Source organism: Chionomys nivalis, chromosome 17 (genome assembly GCF_950005125.1).
Source record: "Chionomys nivalis chromosome 17, mChiNiv1.1, whole genome shotgun sequence".
Lineage (NCBI taxonomy): Eukaryota > Metazoa > Chordata > Mammalia > Rodentia > Cricetidae > Chionomys > Chionomys nivalis.
Window position 1 is genome coordinate 38,758,541 of NC_080102.1, and position 20,643 is coordinate 38,779,183.

The 20,643-nt window shown below is 49.8% G+C and overlaps 1 protein-coding gene and 1 pseudogene across 2 annotated transcripts; one reads left to right on the forward strand and one right to left on the reverse strand.

Moving 5' to 3' along the window:
• The first annotated feature begins 333 nt into the window (after window positions 1-333).
• On the forward strand, window positions 334-4,557 carry LOC130889070 (apolipoprotein L2-like). Of its 2 annotated transcripts, none has more exons than XM_057792571.1 (4): window positions 334-365; window positions 2,220-2,279; window positions 2,534-2,660; window positions 3,637-4,557. In XM_057792571.1, exons 2-4 carry the CDS (start codon window positions 2,249-2,251, stop codon window positions 4,511-4,513), a joined length of 1,035 nt encoding a protein of 344 aa, XP_057648554.1. In that variant the 5' UTR covers window positions 334-365; window positions 2,220-2,248; the 3' UTR covers window positions 4,514-4,557. The 2 variants fall into 2 exon arrangements, with proteins under 2 accessions (XP_057648554.1, XP_057648553.1); XM_057792570.1 differs by lacking the exon at window positions 334-365 and adding an exon at window positions 2,049-2,104.
• Window positions 4,558-9,435: 4,878 nt separating this feature from the next.
• On the reverse strand, window positions 9,436-16,485 carry LOC130888891 (apolipoprotein L3-like; annotated as a pseudogene).
• Between the last annotated feature and the right edge of the window lie 4,158 nt (window positions 16,486-20,643).

Sequence of the window (20,643 nt, forward strand, 5' to 3'; positions counted from 1 at the left end):
GGGCTGCAGCAGGTTGGAGGACTTGTGTGCTGACTGAAAGGGCTTCAACTTGACCCCGAGAGGTCACTGAGGACTCCTTAGAGGGAGCAAACTGTCTTCACTTCTTCCTTCCATACCCAGGGAGGATGCCCCAAACTCCCTGGCCAGGGGAGGAGTTGCTGAACTCTGCTCAGGTCGCAGCTGGGGGGAAAGAAGGCTCCTATCAGGGCCTCACAGCTGGCCAGGAGCAGGGCAGGGCTGACACGGGCTCCACTTCCCCCAGTGTGGCCTCTGCCCTTCCTGGAACAGCCATCCGAACTGAGCCACAGGCCCCTTCAAGAGATCCACTGTGCCCACATCAACACCCAGCTGTGGTCCACGACCAGGTCAGTGCAGGGCTTTACCGAGGGGCCGGAGATGGAGAATGGGGGCTTTCCTTGCGTATCAGCTTCTCTGCTTTGGTTGGGGAGTGAATAGTCACAAAAAAGAGTACCAGAGCAGAGAGAACTTTATCTGGTCACCAAGGGAAAGAATATTAATCCACCCCCAGAGAACAGGCTGAGAGACTCCAGGAACTCCGGGGCCTACTCATTTGGTTGCTTCTTGCACAAACTGGGGTTCTCTGTCGTGGTGTCTGCTAGTTGCCGTGACTGAGCTCTGAAGAGGTTGGGAGCTAGGCAAGCCTTGGTTAAATGAACCCTGTGGAAGTTACCCTTGTAATAGAGTGCTGGGCCAAACGGGCCTCAGTGCACCCCGTGTGTGTGCAGAGCCGAGCAGTTTCAAGTCTGAATATGAAGGTAACAAAGAGACAGTCGCACTGTGAAGGAAGGTGCCGTTTCATCTCATCTGGTTACTCGGGGGACATCTGCAGGCCTGTCACTGTTTCTGCCAGGCCTCTGTGTGCCTGGAAGATCCTGTAAGAAATGAGTCTTACTGAGTACGCCATCTCAGAGGAATGGAACTGCCTTTAGTGTTTAGTTTTTGTGTAGGAAGTAAGTCAGTTTCATTTTACTTTTTTTTTTAAAGTTTTTTGTTTTTGTTTTTTAGTTTTAGTTTAGTTTTGGTTTTGTTTTAAGAAATAGGGTAGCCCTGCTGACCTAGCATTTGCTATGGAGACCAGGCTGGCTTTAAATTTACAGAGATTGGCCTACCTCTGCCTCTAGAGTGCTGGGATTAAAGGTGTGCACCACCAAACCAACCTAGATTTATTTTTCAAGTTCACACACACACACACAACTTGTGGGAGCCAGCTCCCTCTTTTCAGTATGTGGGACCTGGGATTGGACTCTCTTCATCAGCCTTAGCTGCAAGCGCCCTTGTCTGCGGTGCCATCTTGCCAGCCCTCTCGATAGATCTTAGGGAAATATTCTGAAATGGCGGCAAAGTACTATGCAAGGCACATGTTCTTGGCACTATTGTTCACGTAGAGGGTTGGATATGATATGAGGTCCAGTGATTAGGGAGGATGGCAGGTAGGTTTGGGCATCCCAGAGCACGCACAGAAACAGACAGGATGTGGCAGGAGTCTAGGGCCAGCTTGGATGCAGGATCCTGAAGGAGTGAGACATGGGCCTTTGGAGATCCCAGGAGCTCTGGTGAATCTGCCCCCTGCAGGGCACAGGCATCGCTATGGGTGGGAAGCTGTTCGTAATATACCACGCATGGGTAGGAGGACCCTGCTAAATAGTTAGGGGACCCAAGCTTAGTCGCCAGAGGGTAGGGCATGGCTCAGAACGGTTTGGGTTCATGAGCTAGCTGTAACACTGTCCTGAAGACTGGGGACGTTAGCTACCCTCGTGGTCTTCCTTCTCCATTGCGATGGGGCCACGGTGCTTCTCATCTCATGGCACGTATGCAGTGGATGTCTAAGGATCCCCGTGTGTCCCAGACAGTAAACGTCAGTCTCTATCATTAGTTCAAACACGCGCTCCTCCTCTTGGATAGCTGCCAGAGCATCTCCCCTCCTCTTGCCTTCTGTGTCCAAATGCAGTTCCCTCCCCCAGGTTCCTCATCCACTGATCCTACCAGAGCGGGAGGCCTTTGCCTTGTCTGGAGCAGGGGTGGGCAGTTAGAACCATACGGCTGGCTGGTTTCTCGTGGAGTCCATGGAAGAGAAACACTCTGGGTAAAGTCTGATCCTTGCCAGACACTGTGGAGGGACCGGAGGGACCCAGTCCCTAGTTCCCTGCCTTCTCGGCAGTTGTTCCCTTTCCATCACGCGGTGTGCTTTCTCCTCGCAGCTCGGACCCGAGACCCTGCAGTGGACACCATGGACCCGCCACCCTGCGAGGGCTCCCCAGGTATTTGCGTTCCTCTGGCTTCTTCTCCTCTGTGGCCTAGACCGCCATTCCTGAGTGCAGAGAAGTTGAGAATAGAGAAGGGGAGACCCAAGGGGGAACTACAGGAACTCTCCTGGGGCGTATAGGCGGGACTCATCTCCTCCCTGTCCTGCCTCCTCAGTGGGGACCAGGACAGTCTGGGAAGCTGACTCTGTGGATACCATCTCTCAAGGGCTTCCACTCTGTCCTCCAACCTCACTTTCCTTTCCAACTAGGGAGCAAAAGCTTCATCGAGGAAACAACTGAATACCTTCAGCGCTCATCAGGGAGGGGAGATCTACGGCTGCTGCTGACTGAAGATGGAGCCTGGGAGGCCTTTGTGGCTGAGGCTGAGTTGTCCAGGTCACCTGCGGTTGGGCACTTCCCCCCATTTTCTGGTTTCTCTTCCCTGCCTTTGGATGGTGCAGCCTCATTCACCAGTGCCTTCCCCACCCAGTGTCCTTGTTCACATGCTAATTGTCTCCAGAACACCCTCGTGGATGTACCCGGAACTGGGCTTTGCTGTCTCCAGAACACCCTCATGGATGTACCCAGAACTGGGCTTTGTGGGTGTCCCATTGTCTCTCAGGGAACTTGAGAGCATCAAGTGTGTACATGCACATTCCCATGGAGGCCACAAGAGGTCAGCAGAGCCTTTGGATTTGGAGTTAGAGATGCCTGAGCGCCTTTTGATGTGAGTGCTGAGATCTAAATCCCAGCCCCGTACAAGTTCAACAAGTAGTCTTAACTGCAAAGCCGATTCTCCAGCACCTCCTGAAGAGCACCTTAACATGGCCTTTGCTCACTATCCTCTCCTGATGAAGGGTCATTTACAATTACCAAGTGTTCACCATCAAAAGAAAGATTCTGCATGTCCGTAAAATCCCGCCTGAGCCACAGAAAGCATGCTGTCATTTGCACAGGTCACGTGTTATGGAGCCTATAACAAACCATCTGTCTGTCTGTCTGTCTGTCTGTCTGTCTATCTATCTATCTATCCATCTATCTATCTATCATCTATCTATCTATGATTTTTTTGAGACAAGGTTTCTCTGTAGCTTTGGAGCCTGTCCTGGAACTGGCTCTGTAGACCAGGCGGGCCTTGACACAGAGATCCACTTGCCTCTGCCTCCCAAGAACTGGGATTAAAGGCGTGCGCCACCTGGCCTGTTTTATTTATTTATTTATTTATTTATTTATTTATTTATTTATTTATTTATTATTTCTTTCTTTGTTTGTTTGTAGTACTAGGCATGGAACCCAGGCCGATGCATATTAGACCAGCAGTCCAGCCTTGACCTAAACCCACAGCTAACTTCTCTCTTGATGCCTGTTACAGAGCTGATGCAGACGCACTGCGTGATGCTCTCAATGACCTCACAGCAAACATGGCCGAGGAAGACCAGGACAGGCTCCAGAATGAGCTGCAGGACACGGAGAAGTTTGTGGAAGCGTTTCCTCAGGTGAAACTGGAACTCGAGGGACACATCAGGACGCTCCAGGCCCTTGCAGACAGGGTTGACAAGGTTCACAGGGACTGCACCATCTCCAAGGTGGTGGCCGGCTCCACCAGCACTGTCTCCGGGGTCCTGACCCTCCTTGGCCTCGCTCTGGTACCTGTGACAGCTGGGGCCAGTCTGGTGCTCTTGGCAACGGGGATGGGCCTGGGAGCAGCAGCAGCTGTGACTAGTGTCTCTACTGGTATCGTGGACCACACAAGTGAGTCATCGGCCAAAACGAGAGCCAGCCACCTGGTGTCAAGCAGCATGGACAAAGTGAAGATGGTTGCAGAGGCCGTGGTTCATTCAGGGCCCCGAGTCTATGAGTTATCCGAGAACTGCTGCCGAGTCCTGCGATGCCTTCGACAGAGCATCTACGCCATCAAGCTCACCAAAGCCAACCCTGCCTTAGCAAGCAGTGCCAAGCGCCTCTTGACCATGGGGAGCATCTCTGCCCAAAGTGGGAAGCAGGTGAAGAAAGCCTTTAGGGGCACTGCCCTGGCCATGAGCAGAAGAGCCTGGGTCATGAATGCAGCCACCACAGGTGTGGCCCTCATTGGGGATGTGATCGACCTTGTGAAAGAATCCATGCGTTTGCACAAGGGGGCAAAGGCGCAGTCGGCTGAGGAGTTGAGGCAGCAGGCTCAGGAGCTGGAGGAGAAATTGAAGGTGCTCATCCAGATCCATGAGAGTTTGCAGTCAGGATCAACTCAGTAGCAGGCTTCCTCTCCCAAAGCAGTGCTGGGGCGTGCACTTAGAGCTGGGGCGTGCACTGAGAGCTGGGGCGTGCACTTAGAGCTGGGGCGTGCACTGAGAGCTGGGGGATGCTCTTAGAGCTGGGGCATGCTCCTGAAGGGTTATCTTGGTTCTGGCTCTTTCATGTTGGTCCCCTATGCTTCCTGACTGCCCTATGATGATCACTTTTCCTCTGCCATGCCCCTGTGCCATGAAGTTTCTATCAAAGACCAAAAAGCAATGGCGCCAGCTAACTGTGGATTGGAATTGCTAAGCCATGAGTAGAAACAAGCCCTTCATGCTTTAAAGAGTGAATGACTGACCCAACACAGGAAGGGGTGGTGGTGAGACTGGAGAGAGACTAGAGTCTTGCTGGATTCATTTGTCTGTGGGGATGGGGGCTTGTAGAAGTGTGTCATCTAGAACACTCTTCTCCCCTGTGGGAGGACTCTCAGGTAAGATGGAGGCCACACGGACTCCACAGAAGTCTTTGATCTCGGTTTCTCAACACTGCCTAGCTTTCATAGTGTTAGGAGGTGCTGTGTAGGCTTCTGGGGAAGAACTCCTCAGTGGTCTTATCCAGAAGCAAACCTCATACTCTTAGTAGTGCTCTGCCAGGCTAGGTGTGCCCATTGGTGCAGTGGTGGCTAAAGGTTAAGGGAGAAACCAGCTGCTTTTGCAATGGATTTGAGGAAAACCTGTTTCATAGGTGGAAACACATGCCCAGTACTGTAAGCCTTCTAAAAAGCCAGGAGGTCATAGGCACAAGGGGGAACCTACTACATTTGACTTGCTGAGACTGGACATGTTGTCAAGCAGTCTTCTGAGTATTTCTTTCTATACCCATAGATCAGTGCTTGCCTCACCCTTGGCCAGAGAAGCTTCTCTCTGCAGTGGGCAGCAAGCAATGCAGGTTCTTGATTGCTTAAGTGCCGAGAATAAGTGACTGTCGTGTGCTGAGCTCCAGCTGAGATGTCCGTATCCCTTCCCACCTCCTGACACCTGCCAAGGCTCAGGGAACATCATGGAAGAGGGGTGGAGAGAACTTAAGAGCCGCAGGATGGGGAGGAAAGCCGTGAAGTGCTCTCTTCTGGGCGTGGCAGAGTTGTGGCTCTCGCAAACTCGTTGCAGCCATGGCCACCCGCACTTGGTCAAGCCAGCTGGATCAGTCAAGGTGCCAGCAGCAAGGGGCACCAGTTGGACTCAGTGGGGTAAGAAATGAAACAAAGGTAGAAGGGGCATGCGTTGTGGGTATCAGGGGAGTGTCGGGGGGTGGGGATGGATATGATCAATATAATAGTCTATATGTATGAAATTACCAAAGAATAAATAAAAGAGACATATAAAAGCCATCATCAGAGTGTCCAGCCCCAGAAGCCGGCTCACGATCTGTTTTAGAACTGTTGGTTGGGCTGGAGAGATGGCTCAGAGGTTAAGAGCACTGGCTGCTCTCCCAGAGGTCCTGAGTTCAATTCCCAGCAGCCACATGGTGGCTCACAACCATCTGTACCGAGATCTGGCACCCTCCTCTAGTGTGTGGACATACATGGAGGCAGAATGTTGTATACATTATAAATAAATAAATCTTTAAAAAAAGATGTGTTTTAGAGTGTGACGAACGGGTTGCACAGACAGCAACGCAAGGGCACTGTGTGTATCAGGGAGCTCTTGAGAGTCCTGCTAGAATCTGGCAGCTGGATGATCAAGGCTCCCGCCCAACAGGAGAGGTCCCAAAGGTCTGTTTGGCTGCTGTTTGACTTTTGGTTTGGGGTTTTAAAAATGGATTTTTGCAAAGGAGAGGGGACTTTTGGCAGGGCAGTCCCCAGCTGCCTATTTGTTTCCTGTCATTTGCCTTCATGGTTTTTCTAGGAAACAGGTTGTCTTCAGCTGCAGCCAGCAAGCGCTTGTTGGCAAGTAGAAGCTGCCAGGGTCAGGACCCCATGCTGACTGCTGGTTGGGGTCTAACTCCTGATGTCACCGGGGCTCTATGTGCTCTGGCTTCCACCTCTCCAAAGGGCCTCTCCCCCCGGCAGGGACTACTGCCGTCGTTCATCGCCGTGAAGTGATGCGGTTGGTGGTTCTCATCTGTCCGTACCTCTGTCCAGCACATCTTCCCTGACCCCTGGGCTGCTGTGGAGAAGAAGAGATTCCTGAGTCAAAGACTCACGGGCCCAGATGAGCTCCTGCAACTTCCGCTCCAGGTCCCAAGCCCGCTCCTGCAGCTCTGCAAATGCTTTGAGTGTTTACAAGGCTGACTACATCCGTTAGAAGGGAAATGACCACAGTGGCTGCACCCATTGGCGTGGACCACATGGTGACCATTGCTGCTTGATAAAGTTCCAGCATTTTGACTTTGTGGATCACAATTTTCCAGCATCCTTTGGTTCTCACTGTGTGTTACGTGCTCGGCCGAACAGATTAAGAGATTCCCTTTTGTCCTCCAAGAGAGACTGACATTTTCAAGATGGCCCCTCTCTGCTGTCTCTCTGTAGAGATAGGATTTATGGAGACACCTGTACATAGACCTATCCCTCTCTTTCTGCAGCAGATGCTGTAGACCAGTGGTTCTCAACCTGTGGGTCGGGACCCCTTTTGGGCGGGTGTGTGTCAAATGACCCTTTCACAGAGGTCATCTAAGAGCATTGGAAATTCCAGATATTTACATTATGATTCATAAATAACAGTTGCAAAATAACAGTTATGAGGTGACAACAAAAATATTTTTATGGTTAGAGTCACCACAACATGAGGAAGTGTATTAAGAGGAGCCAGCCATTATCAGGAAGGCTGAGAACCATTGCTGTGGACACTCCTCCATCCAGCTCACCAAAGCCCAGCTCCTACAGTGGCTTCTCCCAACTCTTTCTCTAATACCATGTTGCCAAAGGGAGCCTTCTTCCTCCTTGAGAACACCTGACTGATTCACCTGACTCGAACAGGAGTGTCCTGAAGACAGAGATATCAGGTGCTTAAAAGAAATCTCACACTGACTCAGAACTGAGAGATAAACAGTTATTTATTTAGGGGGAAAACTTACAAATCAGGATTCTCTGCTTGAACGGTGGATGGAGATGAGATCCAAAACAACCTGAGCGATCAAAATGGGAACCAGGGGGGAGGAGAGAAGGGGCCGGATGCAATTTGGCATCCGGATAAATAGTCTATGAGGCCACGCCCCAGTAGGCAGGTAAACCTTCCTGTAGCAGTGGCCCTGGGATCCTTGGCTGATAGACATGGACTGTACAGGTGTATGTTGCCGGTGTCATGTAAAAGGAACAAATAAACCAAGGCAACTGTGAGGGTCTCTAGGCCTTTCGGAGGTAGCCATGGCTACCAAAGGTTCCTTGGTCACTCCATCATAGCCAGCACCCTAGATAAAGGGCATGGCTCAGACCAGCTGGACATCTGAGGGACCATGTAAGACAAAACCTCCAAGAACTGTAAGGCATAGGGAAGGAAATTGTATGTTCTGCTGACAGTCATTCTGAACCAGTCCATACCATCAGTAGACGAGAAATCCTCAGCCTGTCAAGGGTTCTGAGAATATGTTTCTTATTCTAGTGTCCCTGAGTTGAGTCACAACACTCAGAGCCATGGGATTGTTGCCCAAAGGCAAATGGAAGTCAGGAAACCAATGCCTAGAGGAGCCAGTGGGCCAACATTACACAGGCTCAATGTGTTGGATCCAACTTGGCTTGACTACAGTCCTCTGAGTCTAAGCATCCAGAGTGGCCATGAGAAACTCTAACCTGCTGCCCCTACATGGCCTGTCATTGCAGTGGCATGTGGGTTTTGCATGGGGACTGCAGGGCTGTCTGTGTTAGAGACACACCTAGCATCCTTGGGTTAGCTGAGACCACAGCAGTCACATTCTGACTCTGATGAATGTCACCTGTATCCTGCTTACCATACATAACTCCTCCCTCTGAGCCCTGTGGCAGCCCACCAGGCTTCCATCTTCCCTCTACTTGGCACTGTGCATAGCTCTCCACCGACGATAGCACTATGCTATTTTGATCCTGCCCTTTTCTTTGCTCTCATGCCACCTTCTTCTGTCGCAATCGACTGCCCTATACTCAATTTATCTCGACCAGGAGGTTAATATTTATTGAACACAAGTCTATAAATCTAAGAGGACAGCGTCAGTTAATCTGAGACACTGTCTTGGCCACCACACCTCCCCCCAGTATGAGAGGAAGCTGAGGGTCACAGGCTGAGTCTCCTGTCATAGACACGTTGTCTCCAAAGCACAAGTTATCTGACCTCTTATGTAAATCTGCCTTGACTCTTTACCCCCAGAACCGACCACTGACACATCACACACACAGACATTCACTTTGCTGTCATGGTCTCTCTGGTGACCTTGTCCCCCTGGAGGGTTGACTACTTCTCAAGAACTCATCTTTTCTGCTGTCACCACCACCATCCTCAGCATCATCTTCATCCCCACCATCATCATCACAACCATCACTATCCAGAGGTCACTGCCTGGAGGACACAGGGGTGAGCTGATCCTGCTGATGCTGGGGGGAATAGCCCAGAGGTCTTAGGGACACTTGCCCTGGGAGAGGGGATGTGGTGACCTGCTGTGACTTCTTTACATCCAGAATGCTCACTCTGACTTTCTCTCTCTTTAGGTTTCCTGCCTTCTCCTTGCTTGTTCCTACATAGCCCTCTGTCTTCATACCCACCATGTCTCAGTATCATTCCCCACTCTTTAGGCCACTCTGGCCCCTTCTTTTAGATTCCAGTTCCTGTCTTCTCTGTGAATCGCCAGCCTTCAGCACTGACCTTGCTGTGCTGGGCCACAGAAACACAAACGTCTCAATACTCAGTTCCATAGACTTGACCTCATGCTATTTCCCTTGTAACGGCATGCCTCAAGCTAACTGTGGTGTGAGGGTTCACTGAGGCAGGTCCTACTGAAGAGCCTTGTGGATCTGCTCAAAGTTCTGCAGCTTCTCCTCCAGCTTGTTAGCCAGGTCCCGCAGTGCTGTCGCCGACTGTGTTGGTGTTCCATTGTACAAATCCATCGAGTCAGTCACCAGGCGATACACATCCAATGCAAGGATGATACTCGTAAAGCCTACTGTTCTAATCCTGGCTCCTCTGGTCACTGGGAGAGCAGGGATGGGTAATGTCTTCCCCATGTGCCTTGAGCCTTGGTCAGGGATGCATCCTGTAGCCTTTGCTCTTAAGTGAGAGCTGGCTTTGGCTGTCCGGATGGCATCAATCTGCTCTTTGAAGGCTTTCCAGGTCCTGACTAAAGTCAAGCTTGTATTACCAAGTTTGACTGTGATCATAGGCACGATCTTCATAATCTTGTTCAGTATGTTCATGCTGGCTCCAACCAGGCGACTGGCTTCACTTTCATCTGACAAGCGGCTTGACTCTTCCACAATGGTGGTGGTGAGACTAGTTATACTGGCTGCCAGCCCCAAGGAGGCTGCTGAGAGCAGCAGACTGGCCCCTCCTGTAATGGATCCCACGCCTAAACAAAGGAGTGCAGAGGCGATGCTGCTGGAGCCGGACACCACATTGGAGATGGTGCAGCCCCTGTGCACCTGGTCGAGATGGTCAGCCAGAGCTCGGAGCTTCCTGATGTGTTCTTCAAGTTTCCTTTTCAACTCAGGAAATTCTTTCAGAAAATTCTCTTTCTGCTGCCTCTTTTCTGTTTCATCATTTTCGTCTGCGGGCTCCTGGGCTAAATGCTTCTCCAGAACATCATGCAGAGCAGCTTCCTGCTCACTGTGATGGAAGAGGTCAAGTGCATGAAGAAAACAGTTATTATTTTTTTAAAGCTAAAAGCTTGTACAAACCTCACTTTCATACCACAAACCCAACAGCAATAATTTTACATATACCCAATTTTGTGATCGACCATGAACATTTGGTACCTCATACATGACCACAGAGATCTGTGTGTAAAGAAGAGTCAAGACACTGTAGTGAGAGACTCTTGATGAAATGCCTCCACTCACGGTCAGTGTCATCACTATCTGTGGGAGCCCTGCAGATGAGCACAGGGAGGTGGGATTAGAGCAAGTACTCTTTAGTTCAGAGAACTGTCTGTGTTGTGAAGGATTCACATTTCCCAGGAGTCTCCTTTCTGCTACCAGCAGCTGGGAAGTTATCTTCAGCCCGTGCAGAACCCTGCCTGCAGGAATGCCTGTGCTTGCCTGGGGAGCTCTGCAATGGACCATACATAAACAGTGCGTGCCAAGAGTGGATTCATCAATCTGAAAGGATTCCAAACCTGAGCAGTCTAAAGCTCCACATTTGTCCTCATGGGACAGTATGCAGGGACAGCACAATTGCTTTAGGAGCTTTGCATATCCCCCATCTCTTGCACAGTGTCAGCATTTGGGTAGATTCGGGTCCCACCTGTAAGAAACTTCACTAAATATCTGCAAATAACTCAAAGTGGGGAAATGCAGGATCTGTTCCCAAGAATTTTCTATAAAAATGCTCAACCTGAAAGATAGGAGGTGAGGTGGGAACTTTGGTGCCAGGTCCATCTGCAGTGGACCTGGAGGCCAAAGCACTGACTTTAGGAAGATTTCTATGAGGCCTCTGTCACTGAATTGATCTGTTGTTGGTGTCCCTGTATGGGATGTGCTGTCTCCTGCCCTCCTGACATGTGTCTGCAGGTCCCCAGCTACCTGTGTGTACAGAGTGGCTCCACCTCTGTCCTTTAGGTTAACAGTCCTGAGCAGTGTCCTCCTGGCTTCTTGGACCTGCTTCAGAATGAAGATTCTTACCTAGGGTGGGCTTTCTGGTGTGCAGTGGTCATGTGATTTCCTGTTGTGCAGTAGTCATGTGATTTCCTGGTGTGCAGTACTCATGTGATTTCCTGGCGTGCAGTGGTCATGTGATTTCCTGGTGTGCAGAGGTCATGTGATTTCCTAGTGTGCAGTAGTCATGTGATTTCCTGGTTTGCAGTGGTCATGTGATTTCCTGGTGTACAGAGGTCATGTGATTTCCTAGTGTGCAGTAGTCATGTGATTTCCTGGTGTGCAGTAGTCATGTGATTTCCTGGTGTGCAGTAGTCATGTGATTTGTCACACAGTGCAGGGCAACAATATGTCCTAAGGAGAAGAAACTTCCCCCCTGAATCTCTCTCATTTCCATCTGGTGGATGTTTCTATTGGCTCATTTTTAACCCTCTGTGTTTCGTGGTCAACTGTTACTATGTGGCAACTGTCTTACATGTGAGTTCTATGATTGTTTTTAAAAGTTCTCAATCCTGGTTGCTTTAAAGTAGTCCTTCATCAACAGCTGGTGTCAAATATAAAAAGAAGGCTCACAGACTGTGGTGAAACACGCCTTTAATCCCAGCACTTGGGAGGCAGAAGGAGGCAGATCTCTGAGTTCGAGACCAGCCTGGTCTACAAGAGCTAGTTCTAGGACAGGCTCCAAAGCTACAGAGAAACCCTGTCTTGAAAAACAAAACAAAACAAAACAACAACAACAAAAAAGGAAGACTCACTGGTACTCTTTTATCAGACTTTGTCATTTAGCTGTCTCGGAGAATTTAAAATTAAACCCCAAACAAACCCTCAGAGCCACAAGAGACCTTCCAGATCATTTGCCTGTGGTCTGCTCTATGTAGACGCCCAAAGCTCTTTCTCTCCATTTGTTGGAGCTCACAAGATCGGTGCAAGCTCCAGGTGACCAAGACAGATTGGCTGCCACTAACCCTGATTCCACAAAGACTCCCACCCCTCACTCAGTCCTGACCCACCACCTGGCAGGTCTAGTTCAGAGTCCTGCAGACAGAGGTCACCAGGCTACCAGACACCACGGCTGGTATCAGCATCACATTTGAACACAGCAACACCATGTGCAAGGATGCAAGGGGCCTGGAGAGCAGTAAGCAGTAGGCCAGATAGCCCTTGAATTTGGACAAGGCAATAAGAGAAGCACTTTCCTCTGCTATGATGACATAGGGGTCCCCTTAGATTCTAAGATTTATGTGAATCATCCTCCAACCACACTGAATTTTGAAGCTATCTCTAGCCACATGTCCTTTCTCATAATCAGGGAGCGCCGTGTAGAACAGAAGCAAGTCTCAAAGAACACCTGGGAACTCTTAAGCAAAGACAGTGTGTGGAGGGTACACCTGGGCACAGACCTGCACATCCATGGAGATGAAGCCAGAGCAGGGGACAAATGTCCCTTCTCTTACCCTGAACACCCTCTTCTATGTGCCTCCAATTGCTCTGTCCTTCCAGCCCTGCTGTCCTTGCCTTCTACCTACACCTCCGTTCTAGGGTCACTCACAGTCTCTCCTGAACCCTGGCTGAGACCCTGGTCGTGGTCTCTCTGGGCTTTGGGAAAGGTGCTGGCACTTGGTTTCCCTCCCTGACCTGCTGCTCATCCCAGGCTGTCATCATCATGTCCTATCAGCCTGCACTTTTATTCCTACTGAACACAGCTGGGCTCCAGATCTCAGTAGGGACAGTCAGGGTCACCCCAGCTCTGTGCAGCTGCACTGTGGGCTCTCGGCCTCCTTAGCCCAGAGGACCCTGCTGCTGTTACAGCTCCTCAGGTGGGACAGAACCTGGTGACAGGGCTGATCATGTCTAGACTTTTCTCACTTGTCTCACAATAAGTTCTTGATTCCTCAGTCCTACAGGAGACCCCTGGCCCTGGTCTCTTCCCATGTCTAAAGTAGCTCTCAGTGATGATTTCAGGGCACCCACTGTGTACTGGTCACATGCTGAGAGCGGCACACACATGATCCTATTTTCTCACACTGCAGTCTCATGGTGGTGACACGCAGGAAGTGCTAACTAACTTGCCATGGTCACAGAACTAGGAGATGGCAGAATCGGTCCCGGCACCTTGAGCAACATCTTCAGTCAACCTGAGGTGATGTCCACCAAGGATAAAATAGTGGAAACATCCCTCCTGGACTGCTGAGAAGGAATGTCCACAACCCCACCCCTGGACTGCCTAGAGTGGGTATGCCTGCCCAGGAAAGTCCTCATCCTCATGGTCTGGTGGGCAGTGCTGGGTGCAGCATGCAGGTAACCTTGACAACTCTGCTGCCTCCACAAACGCCTTCCAGGCTCCATCCTCAGTTATCAGGTGCTCCAGATCCTCTCTGCTGAGTGCTTTTGTGAGAAAATCAGTGACTTCTTTCACAATGCGTCCTGCCTCTATTTACCAAGAAAAAGATTGAGGTTAGAAGACAGCATGGAAGAGGTTAAATGGCAAGTAGCAGGAGGTGGGCAGATGCCATGTTCCCGAGCATTTGCCCATGGGTCCTAATGGGGTCTCTAGGGTTGGTGGTTCAATTTTGTCTCCCAAAGCCACATGTAAAAGCCCTTGGCTCAGCAACTGTTTTTGGAGACAGAACCTTTAAGGAAGTAAAGTAATGAAGACAAAATGATGCCATGAATATGGAGACAGTGGGACTGGTGTCTTTATGACAATGAGATACCAGAGGTCCACTCTCTATCATCTGTCCGTCATTTTATTATCTATTATGTGTACACACGTGTCTTTCTGTGTCCCCTCCCCCTCCATCTATTTCTTACTCTGACCCTTCTCCACCCATACAGAGGAGACACCATGTGCAAATGTAGTGACCCTGCTCCCTCTGCACACCAGGATGAGGGTGCTTATTTGGACCAAATTTCCATATGTTCATCATGGACATGGGCTTCTATGGCTGAGGGGAATCACAGACCTTTTGTGGAAGTCCCTCATTACATCTACCACAGCCTCTGACAGGTCAAACACTGTGGCACCAGCGCCTTCAAATGCGACTTTCAAGCCACTAGTGGGATCTCCATTTGCACGTTGTGTCAACAGTAGAATTTTAAACAATGTGGAATTAACACCAGTGTCGACTGAGCATGGGAGGGGCTCAGGTTGTTTCCTGACTTAGGGCGCTCTGACACCATGGAGAACATCCGTGACCACTTAGCTCCTGCATATTTCATGACTCCACAGCCAGTTCCCATAGACAGCACACCAGGTTTGACTGTTAGCTTGGGATGGACCCTTGTCACAATAAACCACACCAGATTGCAGCTTTTTTCACCGAAACAATGTCTTCCCAGGAGCAAGAACGCTTTGGTTTTCTCCCTTCACAAGCTGGAGTTGAGCCGGTTGGGGTCCTGTCACCACTGCCCCCTCCCACTGCTCCACTGCAGAGCAGGAGCCTCCTGTGTATGTCCCCAACCCCTCACAGCCATTCTGTGACATTGAAATTCCTAGTGTCCTTTGGTCTCCAGTGCAAAGCGTCAAACTGTCATTTCCTACTGTCCTACTTGCTCTTCCAATGTAGACCTGCACACAGAGTCACTATTAACAGTCATTCTAGAGACCCCGTATTCTGCTCTATTGAGCTTTCCCCCACCAAATAATTAGTCCATTGCTTTTTGTTTTTGTTTTTGGTTTTTTCGAGACAGGGTTTCTCTGTGGTTTTGGAGCCTGTCCTGGAACTAGACCTTGTAGACGAGGCTGGTCTCGAACTCACAGAGATCCGCCTGCCTCTGCCTCCCAAGTGCTGGGATTAAAGGCATGCGCCACCACCACCCGGCTAGTCCATTGCTTTTTGATTTAGTCTTTTGTAAGTTCTCAGAATATGGACAGAAAACACTTAATGTTCTTTCCTAAATATCACAGGAATGGCCTCTAGCCCAGTTGCCGATGAAGTCCTTGCATCCCTCTGAAATCTCAGGAGCCAGTCTGTACCCTTCTGCACTGCTCTCAGCAGGACTGCCTTCCAGGATCCTGCCACACTGACCCTGGGGCTCTGCTTACAGTATTCAATTCATTTCTAGTCCATGGTTAGAAGTCTCTCTCATTCCTTGCATGTATGTATATTTCTCTCTCCCCACTCTCTTTCTATGCATACACAGCAAATATACTATATACACTCCACACACACATACACACAATCTCCACACACACACACACACACACACACACACAATCTGTTTCTACTCACACACATGCACACACAATACACAGTCTCTCTCTCCCTCCTCTCCCTCCACAAACACACACTCACATACACACACACAGAGTCTCTCTCTCTCTCTCCCTCCTCTCTCTCTGTCTCTTTCTTTCTTTCTTTCTTTCTTTCTTTCTTTCTTTCTTTCTTTCTTTCTTTCTTTCTTTCTTTCTTTCTTTCTCTCTCTCTCTCTCTCCACACATGCACACACGCACGCACGCACACCCAGAGTCAGGTTCTTCACATAAGAACCCACTCTCTGGTGAGACCTGCTGGACAATGACTTCTCTGCAGTCATCATAACACCACCGCAGGAGCGCATTAATGAAGATCCATTGGCCTCCAGCTCCACAGGAAGAGATGTCCAGAGTGGCAGTGAAGGGACAGAAGCAGGTGCTGGAAATGGAGAGATCACATCTCTACTGCACCTAAGAATCATAGAATGTACTGGAAGGGGCAAGGTTACTAACTCTATTTTATTTAGCTACATTTTATTTTATTTTTGAGACAGGGTCTCACTATGTAGCATTAGCCAGCCTGAAGCTCACTGTGTAGAGCAGTCTGGCATCAACTCACAGAGATCCACCTACCTCAGACTCCCTAGTACTGGGATTAAAGCTTGCGTACTGCAGTCAGCTGAGCTATAAACTCTAAAGGTCCACACACAGGGATGAACTTTCTCTAGTAAGGTTCCATGGTCTGTGAGTTCCATAACCTCCCCAAATGGTAACACCAACTGGAGACCAAGTATTCAAATCCATGAGCCTCCGGGGATATCCTTTAGTAAGAACAGGCAGCACACTTATCACACAATCACCACACATAGGTGGACCACTAAGACCAAAGGCACCTGATTTGGACAAGTAAAAGATGCGGCATTTCCTCCTATTTTGGAGCCTTTGTGATCTGGAGGCAGTCAGAGAAGTGGAACTTAGCTACCTGACAGAGCTGTGAGGGCATCTGGGTCCTCAGCACCAGCCATTGGATTTCAGATAGGTTCTCTGCACAGTTCTTCGCGTGTCCAGGCTGGAGGGTGGAGAAAAACAACTGTAAGATGCCATGGGGACAGCTGCAGGGAAGTCAGGTGGGAGGATTCAGAGGCCCAGTTGTTCCACCAGAGTGAGAGTAAAGGATCAACCAACTGGCAGCCAGAGTTTCTCCTCCAGTGGGCCCTGCACTGCTGCTTACAGATGTCAGTCATCTGGTCTACCCTCTCCCCTCACCCTCGTCACATCAGAGCTCTCATGCCCTGAACCGTCCATGGAGAATGTTGCCAGCTATGGACATAGCCATGAAGGAAAACAATAAGTAATCTATATAGAGGAGACATGGGAGGAGGTGTTCTGTCAACTGCGAGGTGGGAACACATGGGAAGTGACAATAATAGCAAATACGTACTGTATGTCTGTGACGCAGAGGGCTCCTCATACACACCTCATCAGGGAACCAAATCCTCCATGAGATGAGGACTCCTGTGTGTCCCATTAAGACCATAAAAGTTTGAGGATCCCCTCCCAAATTTCATAGTAATGCTAGGGCAGAGACTTGACTCCAAACTGTCCTGATGGCACCCCAACTTTTAGATATGACTCTCCACTCTCTAAGGCACACAGCACCATCTCCCCACTCCCTGTGTGACTGTGAGGGGCTTCTCACCCACATCAGGACCTGTGCCCTGTGACAGGGGTTAAATTCACGGGTGCCACAGTGATCTAAAGTTCACACCTTCCTTGTACTGCAGGAATCTGTATAACACCAGGGCTAGAGTCCTGTTAGACCCTGTCTCTGTCCCTGCTCTGGCACGTCCAGCCCTCTGTTCCCTCCCTAAATGTTCAGCTTTAGTTTCTTAATCATTTTGTGAACAGCAGCAAATGAATAGTCTCTTGAAAAATCTACTTCACTGGGGGTTATTTCCTGTTAGATACTTCTAGAAACAAAATGATTGAATCACAGGGTCAACATTTAACTTTTTCATAACTTAAGGCTCATTGTTTGATAAATAATGTGTGATAACCCACATTCACACGGCAGTGCACGAGGGTGGGCATTCTCCTTAGACTTCCTAGTGCGCAGTAGCCTGAAACAGCAGATCTGACTGTGCACGAGGTAACCTCAGCACTAGAGAGGCTGAGGGAGGGTGGATGCTGACAGTTTGAGGCCAGCTGAGGCTTCTCATAGAGACCATAGTACAGAGAAAAAACGGCCCCGAGTCTAGGGGTGCAGTTCTGTGGTGGAAAGCCACACGTGGACCAGCTAATGGTTTATGTGCAGAACTTCACGTTCTCTTGTGCTCACATTCCCTTCAGAGATGGGGAAGTGAGTGAGTGCGCTCAGATTACACGTCAGGCAGCAGAGGGGCAGTGATCAGCTCCCAGCTGCAGGGAAAGCAAGGGCGCGTGCAGTGACAGCTGCGGGGAGAGCGAGGGTAGTGCAGTGACAGCTGCGGGGAGAGCGAGGGCAGTGCAGTGACAGCTGCGGGGAGAGCTGGGTCACGTGCAGTGACAGCTGCAGGGAGAGCGAGGGCACGTGCGGTGACAGATGGAGGTGGCGGGGGGGGGGCGCTCATACACTCTGAACTCTGGCTTTATGAAGGATAACACACACTATTCTTCCAATGACCTATAAAGCCTGTGGCATTTGTGACCTTCTTCACCTCACCTACATGGCAGGGCCAGTCTGCACCTCCCTCTGGAGAACATTCTCTGCCTACTCACTGGTGACATGTCCACACTGGTCCTCTACCTTCTCTCCACACTTTTGTCATCTGAGAGACCAGTGTCTCCAGTGCCGCTGCACAGCCTCCCAGCACCCACAGGTGGAGAGCAGCCTGATGGGGCTCAGCGGGGCAGCCAATCCTAGCTCCGTCTACCAGGGTGGGATGGCCCTGGGGATTCTGCACTGAGCCCACTCTCAGTCCCTTTCCTGGGTCCCTTCCACACCTGCACACACAGGAGAGCCTTGGCTTCCTCCTCTGTCCCCACAGGCTAGGCAGAGGGCAGTTGACGACAAGGAGTGTTGCCTCTCACCTACCTGTTCAGCCTCTATTAATGTACCCTAGACAGGTCACTCTCTGCTATGCCTCAGTTTCTCCATAGGGCCTGACATAGCATAGTCAACAGAGACCACATGAGCCAGCACCCCTTAGTCATCCTCTATCCCTTAATAAATCCTTATTCCCCTTGGGGCAGAAGCAGTACCCCAGGACCAGCTTTGGGAGTCCATGCCACACAGTAGGTTGGGCCCAATCCCAACTTCCATCCGTTTTCTGTTTTGTAGCTCTTCAAAAACGACTGAGCACAGACAACAGCTGCCTTCTTTCTAGGGCCCCTGATCATGTCTCAGGCAGACCTGCAAGCAGGGTAAGAGTCCAGGCAGTGTGAGGGATCCCACACCCTCTCCTGGGCTGAGGGCGGCGGAGGAGGGAGAAACAGACCCCATTCTGACTGCAAGTCCAGTTATGCATGCTACTGAGCCTGTGACCTGCACCATTGTCTGTGTCTAGCCTTGCTGAGCTCTTTCATAAAATGGGGCCATAACCCTCCTCCTCCAGAGCCCTTGAGAAGATAAACATGTGGAGGAGATGATCCCCAACTCACCTAGGGATCTTCCTGTAGCCAAGTTTGGATGGGTCCCAGCTGTCCTTAGCTGTGTGCATTCAGTCACCAGCTGCACAGCTGAGACACAGGCAGACACAAGGTCTGGGCCTCATAGACCCAGTGCCTGAAATTGCAAGAGCATTTTCTGGCTTGTGGTCCCTCATGATAAAACTACCCATCAGGCATGATGCCTTCCAGGCACCACCCTGCTGTTGACTCCTGGGCAGGAGCTGATAGTGCCAACAGCAATGCTGGCCTAGGTGAGATAGAAATAGAGCCTAGAAAGAAGGCCACAGAGATGAGGCTTCAGTCGGGCTTGAAATCACAAGTAAAGGGGACACAGCTCAGACTGTTGTGGTACCAGAATGCTTGCTCTCAAAAGGAGGAATATTGCTTTTCATTGAATTGTGGAGAAGGGATAAACTGGGTACTCCTCCCAGTCATGGGTGCATGTCCTCACGGACATTTTTACAAGGAGACCTTGTGGTCTTCTTCCCTTCAGAAGGTCAATGTCTTTTCTCTCCAGGGCCTCTGGGGGTCAAAAATGACCCAAGTTTCTACCACACCTCTTCTTTGCAGACATATAATGACATAATTTCAAATGAGATCAAAGTGTAGCCTAGGAACTCACTAAGGTGTATTGAGACCTTATATAGGCAGATGGCACAGTTCTACACAACTGGTTTAGATGGTACATGACCTATAACCCCTGCTGTGAGGGCAGCTTGAAGGTTAACCTCTGCAGTATCAAATCAATGCTGAGATACCTTCACATTTGATAGTCTTCCAGATTTAGGATTTTCAAATGCTGGATGCTCAACCCATGTGGTCTCATGACTGAGCACCCCAGGCAAGCACAGGCATTCCTGCAGGCAGACTGGATACTTCATGGGCTGCAGATGACTTCCCAGTAGACGAGGGAGAGGGGAGGTTCTCGGGAAAGATGAATCCCTCACAAACCACTAATGTAGTTTTTTTCTCTTTACTCTTTTGGGGGGCCTCCCACCAGTTCCCAAATAAATCACATGGAGGCTTATCTTTTCTTATGAATGTCTGTCCTTAGCTTTGCTTGTTTCTTGCCAGCTTTTCTTAACCTAAATTATCCTACCTACCTTTTGCCTTTGGGCTTTACCTTTCTCTATTTTTGCATATCTTTCTCCTCCTATTTATTCTCTCTGCTTGCCAACCCCACCTATCCTTTCTCCTGCCTTGCTATTGGCTGTTTGGCTCTTTATTAAACCAATCAGGTGTTTTAGACAGGCGAAGTAACACAGCTTCACAGAGTTAAACAAATGCAACATAAAAGAATGCAGCACATCTTTGCATCATTAAACAAATATTCCACAGCATAAACAAATGTAACACATCTTAAACTAATATTCCACAACTCACTAACACTCTGAGTTCAGAGTATTTGCTCTGATCCCACACCCCTGTGCTCATCCTCAGAGTCACCAGTGGACAAATATTTTGGTAGTGATTGTTAGGAATTTTCCTAACACGAGCTCTCTGCTGATGCAAAAGTCCCAATCAAGTCAAATGAC